The sequence below is a fragment of the Globicephala melas genome, chromosome 12 (genome assembly GCF_963455315.2).
Source record: "Globicephala melas chromosome 12, mGloMel1.2, whole genome shotgun sequence".
Classification (NCBI taxonomy): Eukaryota; Metazoa; Chordata; class Mammalia; order Artiodactyla; family Delphinidae; genus Globicephala; species Globicephala melas.
In genome coordinates, this window is record NC_083325.1 from 60,973,908 (window position 1) to 60,991,212 (window position 17,305).

The window sequence follows — 17,305 nt, forward strand, 5'->3', positions numbered from 1 at the left end:
AACAAACCTGTGTGTTTATTTTGTACATTGCAGGCGTGAGTATACAGTTCCTTTGTTCCCCAAGACCTGAGGAGCCTGTTGAACATGTTACAGCTTGTCTACAGGCCTTACACACCTTGCTAGATTCTCCTTATGCCCGAATCCATATTGCAGAAGATCAGGTACAGTATATTTCTATAATAGATAATTTATGCTTTGTATACATCATATTTATCTTAAGATAATTTTCTCACATATGAAATAAATATTATATAATAAGCATTCAGGATTTTGGCTTTAAGACCCTATATTGAAAGTTGGATGACCAGGCACAGCTAGACTGGAGATCATCACTACCTTCTTTGATCAGTTCATCAGCAGTCAAGTAAAACTAAAAATTTAAAAGATGTCTTCAGGGACTTCCCTGGTGGCGCAGTGGTTAAGAATCCACCTGTCAATGCAGGGGACACGGGTTCGAGCCCTGGTCCAGAAAGATCCCACATGCCGTGGAGCAGCTAAACCCGTGCACCACAACTACTGAGCCTACACTCTAGAGCCCATGAGCCACAACTACTGAGCCCATGCACCACAACTACTGAAGCCTGCATGCCTAGAGCCCATGCTCCATGACAAGAGAAGCCACTGCAACGAGAAGCCTGCGCACCGCAACAAAACGTAGCCCCTGCTCACAGTAACTAGAGAAAGCCCGCATGCAGCAATGAAAACCCAGTGCAGACAAAAAAATAAATTAAATTAAATAAATAAAGGATGGCTTCAGTCCCAGTTAATGATTCTACTAATAAAGGGCTGAAGTGATTCATAAGGCTATTAAATAAATTGTCACTTTTAAATGATTAAGTTTTATCTCTCATTTAATGAAATTTTTATGTGCTGACTCAAGTACTTATTTAAAAAGTTTAATGAATTGCTTTTTCTAATTTATGTATGGAATATTTAGAGGATTTTATTCATATTACAGAGCCAAGTTACCACTGGATTTGTTATTCTTTTTAATTAGGAATTTTATTTTCGTAATAATAACCATTTCTTTGAACACCATACTACCAAATGGTATCACTTGGGATAATTTTCCATAAAACACAGACAGATAAAAAGCAAAGTTCTCATTATTGTATTATATCAAAATTAGTTTTGCACACGGTGCTGCTTGGAAAAAAACCCCAAATGAAACAAAACAAAGCATGTGCTGTGTGATTACAAGCTTCACTCACTGATGAACTCTTCTTGTACCCCAGCCTTGTAGCCTGAAGCTGTGCCTCAGCTAAACTACAGATTACTGCAAGAAACTTGAGGGTTGTTTTCAAATGGTCAAACCAATAAAATTTAACATTATGTTAAAACCAAAACAACTGATTGTAAATGTAGTAGATAGAATGACATGGTTAAATGTGTATTCCAGAAATACAGCAGACATAAATTTGATCACCCCATCAATCTTGTAGTGGTTGATTTTTAAGACATGAAAAGGGAGGAGGGAGGTCAATTATGAGGCCATTTTCATAATTCCAGAGAGATAATGAGTCCACTGGCCTCGGAAAACTGAATAAAGGAAGAAGGAAAGAGGGCCAAGACTGGAACCTTAGGGATAAATAGCAAATAAGGATTGAGATGAGGGAAATAAATCAGCAGTGGAGACTACTAGAGAGGAAGGAGGAGAACCAAAAGAATCCAGAATCCAAGTCTGAGTTAATGACCACTAAGTCCACAGCACAGGGCATAGGACTAAATAAAGACCAGATGCCAGTTTAAAACAAAAACAAAAACAGAGTTATCAAAGATGAGAGAGTTTCAAGGACAGACAACAGTCTCAAAAGGGACAGAATCCAGTAAATAAGGACAGAAAAAGAGTCCCATGGAGGTTACTGGTGACCTCAGGCATAGCGTTTTCTCAGGTGGATCAAGCCAGATTATAGAAGATCGAGGAGTAAATGAGAGAGTGAAGGAAGTGGCAGCATTCGGTCTGGGAAAGGAAGAAACAAGACAGAGACAGAAGAGAACATGGGGGCAGATGGAAGGATCTGAGAGGTTTTTTGAGGTGTGGGGGGAAATTAGGTAGGAAGGACTTGAGCAGATTCTTATCCTGGGGAAGAGGAGCTTAGCTAGAGAGCGAGGCTGACAACATACGGGGTATGATTGATGTCCCTGAAGAATCCTTGGGAAGTTAAACAGGATGGGGTAGCAGGCATATGAGGAAAGATTAATCAGTCTTGGGCAGGGGCTGGACACTTGATCTTAAGGAAAGAGGTAAAGGTGGCTTCGGTTGCAGTTAAATTTTTTTCTCCCTCTGAAATTTGAGGTGGGTTCATTGGATGGGTTTGATGTAGAAGATTGTAAGAGACTTTCTAAAGTGAGTAGTAAGCGGTAGAAGTTTGTAATAGTTCTGAGATGAATCTGAGAGGGACTTACCAGAATGCCTAGAATTTCTGGTAGACTACTCTTGGGTACTTAGGTTGGAAATCATAAATTGTAGTGGCACTGGATGCTAGCAATATTGTTTAGTCCTAAAGAGAAAAGAAATAGGAGAATGACCATTTTTAAATGGAAAAATTATTTAAGTACATAATAAAGTAATTTTTGACTGAAAATATGTTCAGATAAAATATGACCTTATTTCAAGATTGTTATAATATTTGCTGCATAGTCCAATATATTAATTTTAGCTACCAAATTTATTTTTACATGTATATTTTCTTAGATTTAATAATATAAATGTATCCTTTGAAATTAAAATTAATTTCTCTGTATTAATTTATAATAGCTGATTGGTGTTGAGTTGCTGAGTGTTTTACACCGCCTCCTACTGACCTGGAATCCACCATCCGTCCAGCTGCTGGTGACTGGAGTTGTACAACAGATAGTAAGAGCTGCTCAGGATTATTTGCAAGAAAAAAGAAACACACTAAGTAAGCACTAGAAATTACACTAACATTGAAGTAGATTTCTTTGTACTCTAATTTTTAAAATATTAATACCAGGAAGTTGTTAATTAAAAAATTTAACCATACATTTAGAAGCTTTGCAATTGATTTTGCTTTTCATTAGCATGTTGTAAATGGAATTGCTCATATTCAGCTATCTTTCACCTTCAAAAGGGGCAACTTCACATGTTTCAGCCTAACATATGTGTTACTCCTATTATGAAATACATTCCTAATAAAAACTACCTAATAAAATTTTTCAAAGTAAAAAATGAATTGTCCGTTACTTTTAAGGAGAGGTAAATAAACAGAATTCTAGTCAGGCAGGAATTATTCTGAGAAAGACATATGGCATCAGTTAAACATTTAGTTGTAAATTCTTTTGAAAGAATTTATTAAGTATACTTACTGTGTTGTTTCATCTACTATTTTTTATTTTGTTTGCTGAGAATTTCACCAAATTTTCTTTTACCCAAGATGAAGATGATATGGAAAAAGAGTCCTGTCCTGTATTAGGAGAAGGAGGTGACAGTGGTGGTCTTATTCCTGGAAAATCTCTTGTGTTTGCAACTATGGAGCTGTTGATGTTCATTTTAGTGCGGCACATGCCGCATCTCAGTACCAAGATGTCGGACTCTCCAAGTCACGTAGCCACTAAAACTCGACTGTCAGAAGAAAGTGCTCGTTTGGTGGCAGCCACAGTTACCATACTCTCTGACTTACCGTCCCTTTGTTCACCTGCTGGTACGGTATTAATCACTATTTGGAAATGTCTTATACTGTATTAGAGATGAGGTTGCCTTTGATTTTAAGTGCTATTATGATTTATTTTCCTCTTAAATCTTAAAGGAGATGTAGGGTTTTTTTTAAGGGTTTGTTTACCTTTAGAAACCTATAAAAAAAGACTGAAGGGCTTCCCTGGTGGCGCAGTGGTTGAGAGTCCGCCTGCCGATGCAGGGGACACGGGTTCGTGCCCCGGTCCGGGAAGATCCCACATGCCGCGGAGCGGCTGGGCCTGTGTGCCATGGCCGCTGAGCCTGCGCGTGCGGAACCTGTGCTCCACAACGGGAGAGGCCACAACAGTGAGAGGCCTGCGTACCGCAAAAAAAAAAAAAGACTGAAGATTTAAGAAGTCAAAAACCCAGGATACCCTTTTCAGATACATGTCAAACAAACTTCAGCAAAGAGGTAGAACCACAGTTTGAGGGAAGACATCGAATGTTAGCAGATAGACATAAAGTGGAATTACTAAACCCTTTATTTTCTGATCTGGTTGCTACTCTTGAGCAACACTGACAAACTAACAAATGTCAGAGGAGAGTGACAACCAACTTTAAGGAGCAACTAAAAAAATTGTAGCTGAAAAAGATAATAGCTGTCTGCAGACACCTAAGAACTAGTGGATGGAAAAGTAGACTTTCCCTCTGTTGTATCTAGAAGGCAGAAATGGTATCAGGATATATAAAGGTGAATTTCAGTTCAACACAAGCCTACAGTTATGAAGACAATGAATTCTCCATCATTGAAGTTGTTAGGCAGACTACAGTGGCTGCATGTCAGAGTGGTGAAGGGAGTCTTTCATTAAGTGGGTGGTTGATCTGATTATCTTAAAGTTCTTTCAGCTACAAATCCTAGGATTCTTTCGTCTCTTTTTGGCTTACCTGTATAGTCTTCTTATCTGTTTCCTGACTTGGTTACTACATTGACTGAATTAGTACTAAGGCTCACTTAGTACAATGAGATTGATTACTTGTCGTGAAATTGCTACATGATTCACCAAGTTTCTCAGGTACTTCTCAAAGTATTTGGTACGGTTTTCCTTCTGTTTTTCTACCTTCCTTCCTTATTTTCATTATGAAGGGCATGATTATTAAATAAGTGAAATACTAGAAGTAATAAAAACAAGGCAAGCTGGGAAAAGAAAGAAAATATTTCCTTTGAAATAAGTTGTGACTTTTTTTTCCAAACATTGAATTATAGTAATAATAATGCAGTAAATTTTGTATAAATACAAGGAAAAGAAATAATATTAAACGATAAAAAATATAAACAATTGAAATAACTATAATATGGGAACTATTAATTACGAGGCAATCTGATTTGTTTTTATTTCAGGTTGTATGACAGTCCTGCCCACGATTCTGTTTTTAATTGCAAGAATATTGAAAGACACAGCGATAAAGTCTGCAGATAACCAGGTTCCTCCACCAGTCAGTGCAGCTCTTCAAGGGATCAAAAGTATTGTGACACTTTCAATGGCCAAAACTGAGAACACTCAGAAACAGTGGACAGCTCTAATTCGTAGCACTCTGGCATGCATCCTAGAATATTCTCAACCAGGTAATCTAATCAGTTTAAAATTTTTTAAAGTTTATTAGGATATCTCTTCCCTAATAACTAATTGAATGAGCTCATCAGAAAACTGCTCTGTAACACTGAATCAACTCAGAGAGGTAGTTTAGTCCCATCTTTCAGATGTGAACTTTTAGTTCCCCATTCTGGATATTGACTCTGAATGCCCTTGTCTTAGCACTTATATACATTTTGGGAGGTTTCCCCAAAAAGAAAGGATGTATGCATATTAAACTCTTATACATTGTTTTGAACTCCTATATAGTTGTCCATCACTTAAATTTATCAATTATTATTCATTCCCCTAACAATGGATATTTTTGCTATTTCTCATTTTTCCCAATTATAAAAATTGTCTCAGTGAACATCCTTATAAATTCCTTATGTGCTTTGTGCTATGAGATTTTCTAGGGCATACCCCTATAAGTGGAATTGATGACACATTTTAATTTTATCAGACATTGCCAAATTGTTCTCCAAAGTAGCTGTATGAATTTGCACTTCTACTAGCAGTGCGTGATCCCCACCAATACATGGTATTTCAGACTTTTAAATTTCATTATCTGATAAGTAAAATGTACTATCTTACTGTTTTAATTGGCATTTCTCATTTTCCTAGTGAGTATAAGCATTTTTCATGTTTGTGTCTAATTTGGGGGGAAATGCTTATTCACATTTTTATCCATTTTTCTTCTGTGTTTGACTTTTTCTTTCATTTTATTTCTGTTGTAAATGTGAAAGGATTGAAAACAAAGAATAATAATTAAAGATTTGCCATATTGCCTATTAAAACATTTCCACAGTATCTAAAACTGTGGAGTGGGCCCAAGAACGAACAGATAGGGCAATGAAACAGAACAGATTGTTTTAAAACAGACATTCATCCACATGAGAATATAATACATGATAAGGGCACATTCATTATTCTTCAAATGGTTTGTGTCAATTAGACATTTCAGATATCAGTTCCAGTTATTCTCTCCCCTTATATCATGACTCTAAGTAAATACGAGGTAAGTTAGAATGATAATGTAAAATTTTTAAAATAGGTAAATAAAATATAGGTGACTCCTTTATGTCAGAATGACAAAGGACTATGTAAGTGTAAGTGAATGGTAAGTATCACAGAGGAAAATATCAGTGTATTGGACTATAGAATTTAACATCTACCTGTCAAAAACAACGGCATTAAAAAATGGTTGAGGGCTTCTCTGGTGGTGCAGTGGTTGAGAGTCTGCCTGCCGATGCAGGGGACACGGGTTCGTGCCCCGGTCAGGGAGGATCCCACATGCTGCGGAGCGGCTGGGCCCGTGAGCCATGGCCGCTGAGCCTGTGCGTCTGGAGCCTGTGCTCCGCAACGGGAGAGGCCACAACAGTGAGAGGCCCACGTACCGCAAAAAAAAAAAAAAGGTTGATAAATCCTAAAAATTCTTGTCAGAAGGAAAAAGATTTTTTTCCTATTTCTTTAATTTTGTATCTGTATGAGATGATGGATGTATCGCTAAACTTGTGATAATCATTTCATGATGTATGTAAGTCAAATCATTATACTGTGCACCTTAAACTTACTTAGTACTGTGTGTCAATTGTATCTCAATAAAACTGGAAGAAAAAAATTTTAAAAATAAAAGATAACTGAAAAAAAGATCAAAAACTGAAAATAATATTTATGTCAGTGTTAATATCATTAATGTACAAAGAAGTCTTTTAAGAAAGAAGGAAAGAGCACGCATTATTAAAAAGGAAATCGAGATGCCCACCAAGTATATAAAAAAGTTAGCCACATTATTATATAAGCAAAAAAATACAAACAAAAACAAAGTAATATAAATTTTTACCTGTAAAACTGATTTTAAAAAATTGTATGTACAGGTGGAATTGATACCAGGAGAACATTTTCATACTTTGCTGAAGGGAATTAATACAGTTTAAACTTTCAGGGAATCAATTCTGCAAAATACACACAGAGCCTTTAAGAATTCATACTCTGACCTTATTGATCAAAAACTTGTGTTCAAGGTTATTTATCACAGTCTATTTTATAATAATGAAAATATGAAAGTGATAAATATAACTATCTGGCAGTGGGAAAAATATTAAATATATCATGGTATACTCATTTGGATTATATATCCATTATATCTATTAAAAATCATGTTTATAAATAATTATATATAAAAAAACTAACCCAGACCAGAAGAAATTAATCAAAAACCTAGAAATTAAACTATCGCTAGATGGTAGTATTACAAGTTTTATTTTCTTTCCCATACGCTTGTTATATTTTAAACAAACTATGTACTACTTATATCACCTGAAATTTTTTAGTATTAATATTTGGAAGGGAAAACTTTAACTAGTTTTATTAATGTTACTAAAACTATTTTAGCTTTATCATGAGTTTATATTTTTCTTTTTAGCATAGATTTTTAACAAACTAAAGAAACATTAAATGCCATAATTATATACGAATGTAAATGTATATATGTGTACGTTGATAGAACAAGAAAAAGTAGTTAAGAATTCGTTTAAAAATATATTGTTTCAGTTTTCATGGGGGTGTCCATAATCAGTAATCATGTTTTTTAAATTGTCAATTATAAGAGAAGGTTTTGATATTTTATCCAAGTTCATTCATGTTAGATAAATTTAAAGGTATATGATAAGATAATTAAATTGCCTAAGCTAACCTGTCCAGAGCTGAATTCTCAGTAGGCACAGTCAGTATGAAGTAGGGATCAAAGCCATGGGTGTATTTTATAGTATTTGTAAGCCAGGCAAGCAGAATTTCTTGCTTTACGAGAAGAGTTTTGTAATAGAGAATTTCCTTTATGGAAATCGTATTTCTTATTATAAAATCTGAGACTTCCACTTTAAAAAATGTGCCAATGTATGTGTGTAACACACACACACACACCCCTCCATGGATGTAATGAATCACTCTTAAGATTGCTATAATATTTTTTTTCATTTTTAGAACCTTCAATTTTGAAATAGATTCAAACTTTTTAAAATGTTACAAGCATAATATAGTGAACTTCAGCATACCCTTCTAGATTTCACCAATTGTTAACATTTGCTGCATGTTTTATTTTTTCTATAATCCACATATTATTGTTGATATTATTAATTTTGCTGAACCATTTGAGAATACATTGAAGGCATCATGACTCTTTACTCCTAAATACTTCATAGATAGCCTAAGAACAAGAACGGTCTCTTACATAACCACTGAAGAATTATCAAATTGAGGCAATTTAACATTGATACAGGGCCTCCCTGGTGGCACAGTGGTTGAGAATCCGCCTGCCAATGCAGGGGGCACGGGTTCAATCCCTGGTCCTGGAAGACCCCACATGCTGTGGAGCAACTAAGCCCATTCGCCACAACTACTGAGCCTGTGCTCTAGAGCCCGTGAGCCACAACTACTGAGCCTGCGCTCTAGAGCCTGCAAGCCACAACTACTGAAGCCCTTGTGCCTAGAGCCCGTGCTCTGCAACAAGAGAAGCTATCACAATGAGAAGCCCACGTGCAGCAACGAAGACCCAACACAGCCAAAGATAAATAAATAAATAAATTTGTATATATAAAAAAAAAAGAGAGAGAGGGTTATTGTTCAAGAATGAAAGTTTTTTGTGTGTGTGTGGTACGCGGGCCTCTCACTGTTGTGGCTTCTCCCGTTGTGGAGCACAGGCTCTGGACGCGCAGGCTCAGCGGCCATGGCTCACGGGCCCAGCCGCTCCGCGGCCTGTGGGATCTTCCCGGACCGGGACACGAACGCGTGTCCGCTGCATCGGCAGGCGGACTCTCAACCACTGCGCCACCAGGGAAGCCCTAGATTTTAAAAAATTTTTGTTTTATATTGGAGTTTAGTTGATTTACAATGTTGTGTTAGTTTCAGGTGTACAGCAAAGTGATTTAGTGATACATATACATATGTTTATTCTTTTTCAGAATTTCAAAACATTTTAGGAACAGCATATTGCTTTCATTTTTTATATGTGTCAACATTTCATTATTCATATATTTCAGAAGATTCTATGCCTATGCCTGATGAAGTAAGCATGCTAACAGCAATTGCACTCTTCCTGTGGTCTGCTGGCAGTGAAATAATAGGAGTCCAGTCACTGCAGAATGGCTGCATGAACAGATTTAAAAACGCGTTAAATTCATGTGACCCATGGGTAAGTTGCACTTAAAACATAGTGTTAAACCTTCCACTTTATCAAGAAAGTTTCAGATTGATTCATTAAAATTTGTGATACATCAAATGAAAACTTAAGTATTTGCTATACGACTTTTCAACAGAAAACTGGAAAAGATCACTGGTTTAAGCATTAGGAGAGACATGTATATGTTTATTTATATCTACAGAAATTGCCCAGTATCTAAAATATTTGCTCAACCCTGGCCTATATTGGTAGAGACTTTATGTGCTTCTGTTTTTCACTGTTTACTTAATGACACCATTAAAGGATAAATATATATTATAACATGTTTTAATGGGCCTATTGGAAACTCTGTTTTCTAGAAAATAAGTTTTATTTTTTTACAGTGTTAGTGTCTAAACTACTGATTCTCAAACCTGCTGCACATCAGGAAAAAAAGCAATTTAGTTAACATCTACCATTATCTTCCTAAACCAGAGTCTCCAGAAGTGTGGTCCACAGATCTGTATTTTAAAAATATTCCCCAGGCATTTTTTATGTCCAGCAATGTTTGGTAGCTTTTCTTCCACCAAAGCACTGAAACAGTTTCCCCTCAATATTTTTCATGTACATTCGTGTGTTGATGGACCTTCCTTTTTTTGTTTGTTTGTTTCTTACTAACATGAAGTCTTTCTAATCTAAAGTAGAGCCACTGAGACCTTATTTTCTAGGCCTGGAACACTTAAATTGGTTTAAGAGGTGTCTAAGTAATATATTTTTATAGCTTTGTTTGGCATCCGTCAAATATTAGCCTTCCATACTAAATATATTAGGTTAAAGTGGGAGGGAGATTTGTAGATTAAAGAAAGAATTAAAAACACAAATTAGTATTCCCGGTCTCTAATTTCTTATACACTATAGAAATACACAAATTATATTAGCAGTGGTAATTTGAGAGTTAACGTATAAGGAATGTTTATTGGATTAATTTTTTTCCGTTTTATTTAGTTAGCATGTTGGAAGTTTTATTACTCCATTTCTGTAAGTAGAAATGGCATTAATTCTTCCCACATTTCTGTTTTCATCCTGCAGTATTGCTTGTTTTCAGTATATATTAGGATGCAGTGTGATTGTAGAGCAGATAAGAACTGTCACACATGTAAATTAATAAAATGATTTTCTTGTGTAGGTTCAAGCCAAATGTTACCAGCTTCTCCTCTCAGTCTTTCAGCATTCCAATCGTGCCCTTTCAACCCCCTACATCCATTCATTAGCTCCAATAGTGGTTGAAAAGCTAAAAGCTGTTGAAAGAAACAGACCAGCCAGTAATACAGAACTTTTAGCTGTTCAAGAAGGAATCAAAGTTCTTGAAACATTGGTTGCTCTTGGGGAAGAACATAACAGTAAGTATTTTCCTCTAAAAAGCCACTAGTCTAAAATGAATATTTGTATTATATATAAATTTTCTTTGCTATTTGACACAGGCCATTGCAACAGTAAGTTTACTAAGGGTGGTTACTATCTGAAAGATTAATGTTTTTGCTCGTGATGCTAACAAAATTGAGTTGATTTATGTTTATTTTTTAAGAGCAAGAGGTTAAATTACCGATGGCATTTGAACCCACAGATTGTTTTATTTTCTAGAAATGTACTCTTTAAGAACCAGGGAAAATATGGCTGCCTAATAGATTTTTTAAAATAATACATTTTGGTGTTCATAATAGAGGTATAAAAGCTTTTTAACAAATAGGACAAATAGGACCAGATTAGCATTAATGATGCCAAACATCATTATTAAAATACCTCAAAATTTGAAATTTTTAAATTGCTGTTATTTAATTTAATGAAGAACTACCACATACATCCATTTAACCAGAGACGTATGCAACTTAACACTTACTCCTCTTTATTCCCTGCTAAATCTTAATTTCATCACAATCTAAAATTTATCTTAAAAAATATGACTTAATTATTACAGAAAGACTGTACTTTTTAAACTAGTACCTTATGATTGAATGTTAAGCTGTTTCCAGTTTTTCAAGATCATAAATGAGATAAGTATTCTTTTTTCTTATATAAATTTATTTTATTTTATTTATTTTTGGCTGTGTTGGGTCTTCGTTGCTGAGCACGGGCTTTCTCTAGTTGTGGCTAGCAGGGGCTGCTCTTCATTGCGATGTGTGGGCTGCTTATTGTGGTGGTTTCTGTTGTTGCAGAGCACGAGCTCTAGGCATGTGGGCTTCAGTAGTTGTGGCACCGCAGGCTCAGTAGTTGTGGCTCACGGGCTTAGTTGCTCAGTGGCATGTGGGATCTTCCCGGACCAGGGATCGAACCCATGTCCCCTGCATTGGAAGGCAGATTCTTAACCACTGCGCCACCAGGGAAGTCTGAGATGAGTATTCTTGTACAGGTATCTTTGCACACATTTTTAAATTATTTCTATCAGGTAAATTTTTTTAAGTGAAATTACTGGGCCAAAAGGAATGCACATTCTAAAGCTTTTAATATATATTGCTAGATTACTCTCCAGATAAAAATTACATCAGTTTTTTCTATCATAAAATTTTTCCTCTTCTCTTGAAAGAATTTCACACAAAATTGGAAAGGTAGTAGAGATCTTTTAAAAGCTATTGCTGATAGCTTACCTATAAAATAATAATCCAGAACTATTACAGTGGAAGAGAAGAATACAGAAGTGATTATGAAAAAAAAAAGTTGCTCTGACTTGACGAGTAACTGGTTAGGGGGACAAGAGAAAGAGAGAGCCAAATATTACTGTGTTACCTGGAAGAAGCATGGAAGCAACGTTAAAACTGGAAAGGTCAGGAAGAAGAGCTGTTTGGGAGGAGTTGATAAGTTTAGTTGAAACTAGATATTAACAGATTATTTGGGTAGAAATGTTATGACTGACATCATGGCCTGTGTTTGGTAACTCAACATAATTTTATCTTTATTTTTATTTTACTCACTTAAACTCCATAAACATGGGGACTAAATCTTATTCATTTTGTAATCTTAACACTGAGCTTATTGACTTTTGCATAGTCAGTATTTAAATATGTTTGAGTTGAGTTGACTCTTGGGATCAGTTCCTGAACAAGTGCCCTAATTTAGGTAGGGAAGAGTCTTATACTTTTTCAAATAATTCTCTGTTGTTTGAATTCTTTTAACAGCAGAATATATTTACATATTATTCATGAAATTAAATATAGTTTGATAGTTAATTAGACTTCAACAAGGTTCATTAAATGAATAACTCTTTAATTTTCCATTTAAGAGTCAATTAATTTAAGGTATGAAATAACCAAAGCAGTGTAGCTTCAGTTCTCCAACCAATTTCTAGTATTTATTATTAGTGAATTACATCAACAATAAGCACCATCACAATTTCTTCATTTTTTAAGGGACTGCTTCACTCAGATAACAGATGTTTTGTACTATAGCAAGACTTCTAAGTGGTAGAATAAGCAATTGTCATTTTTTAAAAATTAAAACTAAATCTGAGTCTAAGTGCCATGCAAAAACCGAAGGGAGGGCTTCCCTGGTGGCGCAGTGGTTGGGAGTCCGCCTGCCGATGCAGGGGACACGGGTTCGTGCCCCGGTCCGGGAGGATCCCACGTGCCGCGGAGCGGCTGGGCCCGTGGCCGCTGAGCCTGCGCGTCCAGAGCCTGTGCTCCGCAAAGGGAGAGGCCGTGGCAGTGAGGGGCCCGCGTACCGCAAAAAAACAAAACAAAACAAAACAAAAACCGAAGGGAGATGGTTGCCATCACATTAACGTATACATTCACTCAGTCCTTTGATGGTATCCTCCTAATGAATGCTTCAGGTTTCTGTTCCCTATTCCCTCTATTCTCCAACCTCCCTATTCTGGAATACCCTTAAAATTTTCATAATTTTATTCTCAAAATACATTTTACCAGATGACAATTATAAAGTGTTCATTCCTTTTTAACCTTTTAGCCAGTATTTTTTTAATAAAACAAATTAATATAAATGCAAAATATATAATCTTAACAGGAAATCAAACCTGATTTCCTCCCTTAACATGGCTTGGACAGTTAGTAAGTATTCAGTATTAATTATGAATAATTACTGAGGTCTAAAATTAGATCATGCACGTTTACTTCGATTTTATTATAATTCAGACTACTGTAGTAATTGCCTAGTTTTTAAATAAAGGTTTATTGTAATTTTCAGACTTGTGATCATCTTCAGACTTTATCTTTGTTATTTGCAGGAGTCCAGTTACTTGCTCTTTTAGTTCCCACTTTGATCTCTTACCTGCTGGATGAAAATTCTTTTGCCTCAGCAAGCACAGCTTCCAAAGATCTTCATGAGTTTGCACTCCAGAATTTAATGCATATTGGACCTCTGTATCCACATGCTTTCAAGACAGTAATGGGAGCGGCTCCTGAGCTGAAAGTACGTTTGGAAACTGCTGTTCGAGCAAGCCAAGCCAGCAAAGCTAAAGCAGCCGCCAGGCAGCCGGCCCCAGCCGTGCATTCTGCACCAACAATTAAGCTAAAAACAAGTTTCTTTTAATGTGCTATTCCACTCGTTTTTGTTTATTTTGTCAATTAGCACCTAATTATTGATAGCCACTGTATCATTCCAGTCTATAGGTTCTACTTTATTTGTATATAGGAATTATATGCTTTCAAGTAGGGTAAGTGAAATAATGCTCACGCTGGTTTCTGATTTTGAAGGAATGATTTTTTTTTTTATTATGTGGTGAATGTGCTTTCATTTTTTTCCTAATATTGTTTCTCTTTTATTAATTTATTCTTTAAACACTGAGCCATAGTCTTTTAAATTAAATGCAAAAAAATTGTATCATGTAGTTGAGCAGCCTATTGATATTGTCAGGGGGAAAAATACGTCATATTCTGCATCTGTTATAAAAAAAATTAATTGAAAAGCAAGCTGAATTTAAATTTTGAAGTAACCAAAATAATGTGAAGTGTTGGTTTTGCGGTGTATCTATTAAGAATAAAGTTAACATTTTCTTAGCATTTCTCAGAAAGTCCTTACCTTTCAGACAGATCTTTTTACCTTCATATTAGATTACTAAATTATACTTGTGTATATTTTAGTTAACTAAATTAAAACTCATTTAAACGTTCATTAAAATGTTTCAAATGTGGAATAATGTTCTGGGTTTTTTTAATGGCTAAAATTTGGCCTCACTTATGCTTTGTAATTACAGAGACTTGAGTCTGGCTCTGATGGTTAGTTTCATTCATCAAACATTTATTGAGTTCCTACTGTGTATAAGGCATCAAGCTAAGTGCTGCAGGGCATACAAAAATGAATATTATAGTTATGCCAGACTCTCACGCAATGGGAATTTTACCACGTCAAATAAATAATTGATGACATGAATGTTTGCCACAGTGTTTAGCACACTTTAAACACCTGGTTTTACCACACAGTGTAATATAGACTGAACCTTTCTGAACATTCCAAAGGAATACCTATTCATCATCTGCTACCTCCTACTTATTCTCTCTCATACCCTCACTGATTGGCATCTAATACAGCCTTGCCTTCCTCATTTAGTCTTTAGATCTCAGATAGGTGCGTTCTCACCTATTTTCTTACTGACTTCTATTTCTGCAGGGTTTTTTTGTATTTTACACCTGCTTTTCCAAAGTTATTCTCCTTGTTTTTAGACTTTTTTTGGTAACACTTATCGAGATACAATTCACATACCATACAATTTGCCCATTTTAAATGTATAATTCAGTCGTTTTTAGTATGTTCACAATGTACTATAACCATCACCACAGTCAGCTGTGACCATTTTCGTTACCCCAAAAAGAAATCTGGTACTCTTTAGCTGTCGCCCCACAAGCTCTCTGCTTCCCCCCAGCCTTACACTATTGCTGATCTGCTTTCTGTCTCTATCAATTCTCTTATTATGAACATTTCATATAAATGAAATCATACACTATGTGGTCCTTTGTGACTGGCTTCTTAACATTTTTAAGGTTTATCCATGTGGTAGCATACATCAGTACTGCATCCCTTTTAATGGCTGAATACTGTTCCGTTCTATTTATATTACATTTTGTTTATCCATTAGTTGATGGGCGTTTGGGTTGTTTTCACTTTTTGCCTATTACAAATAATGCTGCTGTAAACAGTTGTGTACAAATGTTTGCATTACCCTGTATTTTCATTTAGCTTGAGTGTATACCTAGGAGTGGAATTGCTGGCTCAGTGGGAACTCTGTGTTCAGCTTTTTAAGGAACTGCCAGACTGTTTTCCAATCTCCTTGTTTCTTGCACTGCACACATAACTGCTTTTCACTTATCTATTTATAAAGTATGTTTGTTTCTGCCTTGGCTATTTTCTGCTGTTCTTCGAACCCAGGCTTTTCCCATCATTTCCTACTTCAGGATAGTCTACATCATGCAGTAGCAATGGTTCTCTCTCTCTCTCTCTCCTCTCTCTCTCTTTCTCTTTGCCTTCTCTCCCTCTGTCTCTTTCTCCCTTTCCTGTCACCAGTACATCTTTATACTTTCTCTAGACTCTTCTGAGCCATTGACAACTTCTAGTTTTCTATAATCATATCTATAAAAGGAATATCTGTTTGAAGAATTATATTTATTAATTTGTTTCACTGCTCAACTTATTTCTTTTTTTTTAAGATGTTTGGGGTAGGAGTTTATTAATTTTTATTTATTTTTGCTGTGTTGCATCTTTTGTTTCTGTGTGAGGGCTTTCTCTAGTTGTGGCAAGTGGGGGCCACTCTTCATCGCGGTGCGCGGACCTCTCACTATTGCGGCCTCTCTTGTTGCGGAGCACAGGCTCCGGGCGTGCAGGCTCAGCGGCCATGGCTCACGGGCCTAGCCGCTCCGCAGCATGTGGGATCTTCCCGGACCAGGACACGAACCCGTGTCCCCTGCATCGGCAGGCGGACTCTCAACCACTGCGCCACCAGGGAAGCCCTAAAATCATCTTTATATATTCAAATCTGATACCTTGCTGAAAACTCTTCAGTTGCCTTACCATAAAGACCAATTCTGTAAAGTACCCTCAAGCCCCTGCATAATCTGGCCCCTGCCTACTTCATCTCATTTTATTTCATCTGATCCTATAACCATATGCAGTATACCTACATGTCAAATGAAGATACCTTGGTACTTCCACATAGGGACATTGTAAGGTTCAAGTTAATGCATATAAAATGCATTGTTTTTATTGAGTAAATGCTTAATAAGTACCAGCTGTAAAAAATGGCAATAGCAATTATTACTTCCTTTGTGTCAGCTGTATTGGACTTCTTTCAGCATGTCAAATGCACTACAATATTTTTTCATTAGGTGTTTGAATTTTGCTAAAAAGCTCCATTTCACCTTATTCTAGCTTGTTTATACTCATCGTTCATGTTTTAATCTGGTTACATTCTCATAAAAATGTTGCAGCATTAATTTGATTATTGCCATATACTAAACACTGTATTATTTAAATTATCTTTTTCTCCTGTAATGAAAATGTATGTATTGGCTCTTTAAGCTTGAATACAATCAGCTCATGGGTTGTAATGTTATACATTTTGAGTTCGTGTGAAAGTGTATATGAGCTGGTTCAAACCACTCCTCTTGTTACTTCATGTCCTGCAGCTGGGGGGAAATCTGGGCCAGGAGATAACATAGATAATGGTAGGATTTTCCATCACAGAGGACAACTGGAAGTGCTAAAATTAACACATATTGAACAACAGTAGCATATTGAGGGCCTGCAGAGTAGAGGGAGAGATGCATCACACGCAAAATAAGTTAAATCTTTTTAAAAAAAACTTAAGGACACATGGTCTTCAAAAATTAAAACACAAATGTACTGAACCTCTTTAACCTCATTCATTTTTCTTATTTTTCTAGC

General features: G+C 36.0%; 1 protein-coding gene across 3 annotated transcripts in view; it reads left to right on the forward strand.

Moving 5' to 3' along the window:
- HEATR5B (HEAT repeat containing 5B) overlaps positions 1-14,540 on the forward strand; it is an 86,313-nt gene extending 71,773 nt beyond the window's left edge. For all 3 annotated transcript variants that reach the window (XM_030857930.2, XM_060309218.1, XM_060309220.1), the window contains 7 exons: positions 34-161; positions 2,759-2,903; positions 3,396-3,662; positions 5,034-5,258; positions 9,303-9,454; positions 10,608-10,821; positions 13,656-14,540. In XM_030857930.2, the coding sequence (XP_030713790.1) occupies positions 34-161; positions 2,759-2,903; positions 3,396-3,662; positions 5,034-5,258; positions 9,303-9,454; positions 10,608-10,821; positions 13,656-13,960 (1,436 nt within the window). In that variant the 3' untranslated portion in view covers positions 13,961-14,540. The remainder of the gene's footprint in view (positions 1-33; positions 162-2,758; positions 2,904-3,395; positions 3,663-5,033; positions 5,259-9,302; positions 9,455-10,607; positions 10,822-13,655) is intronic.
- Positions 14,541-17,305: the final 2,765 nt, after the last annotated feature.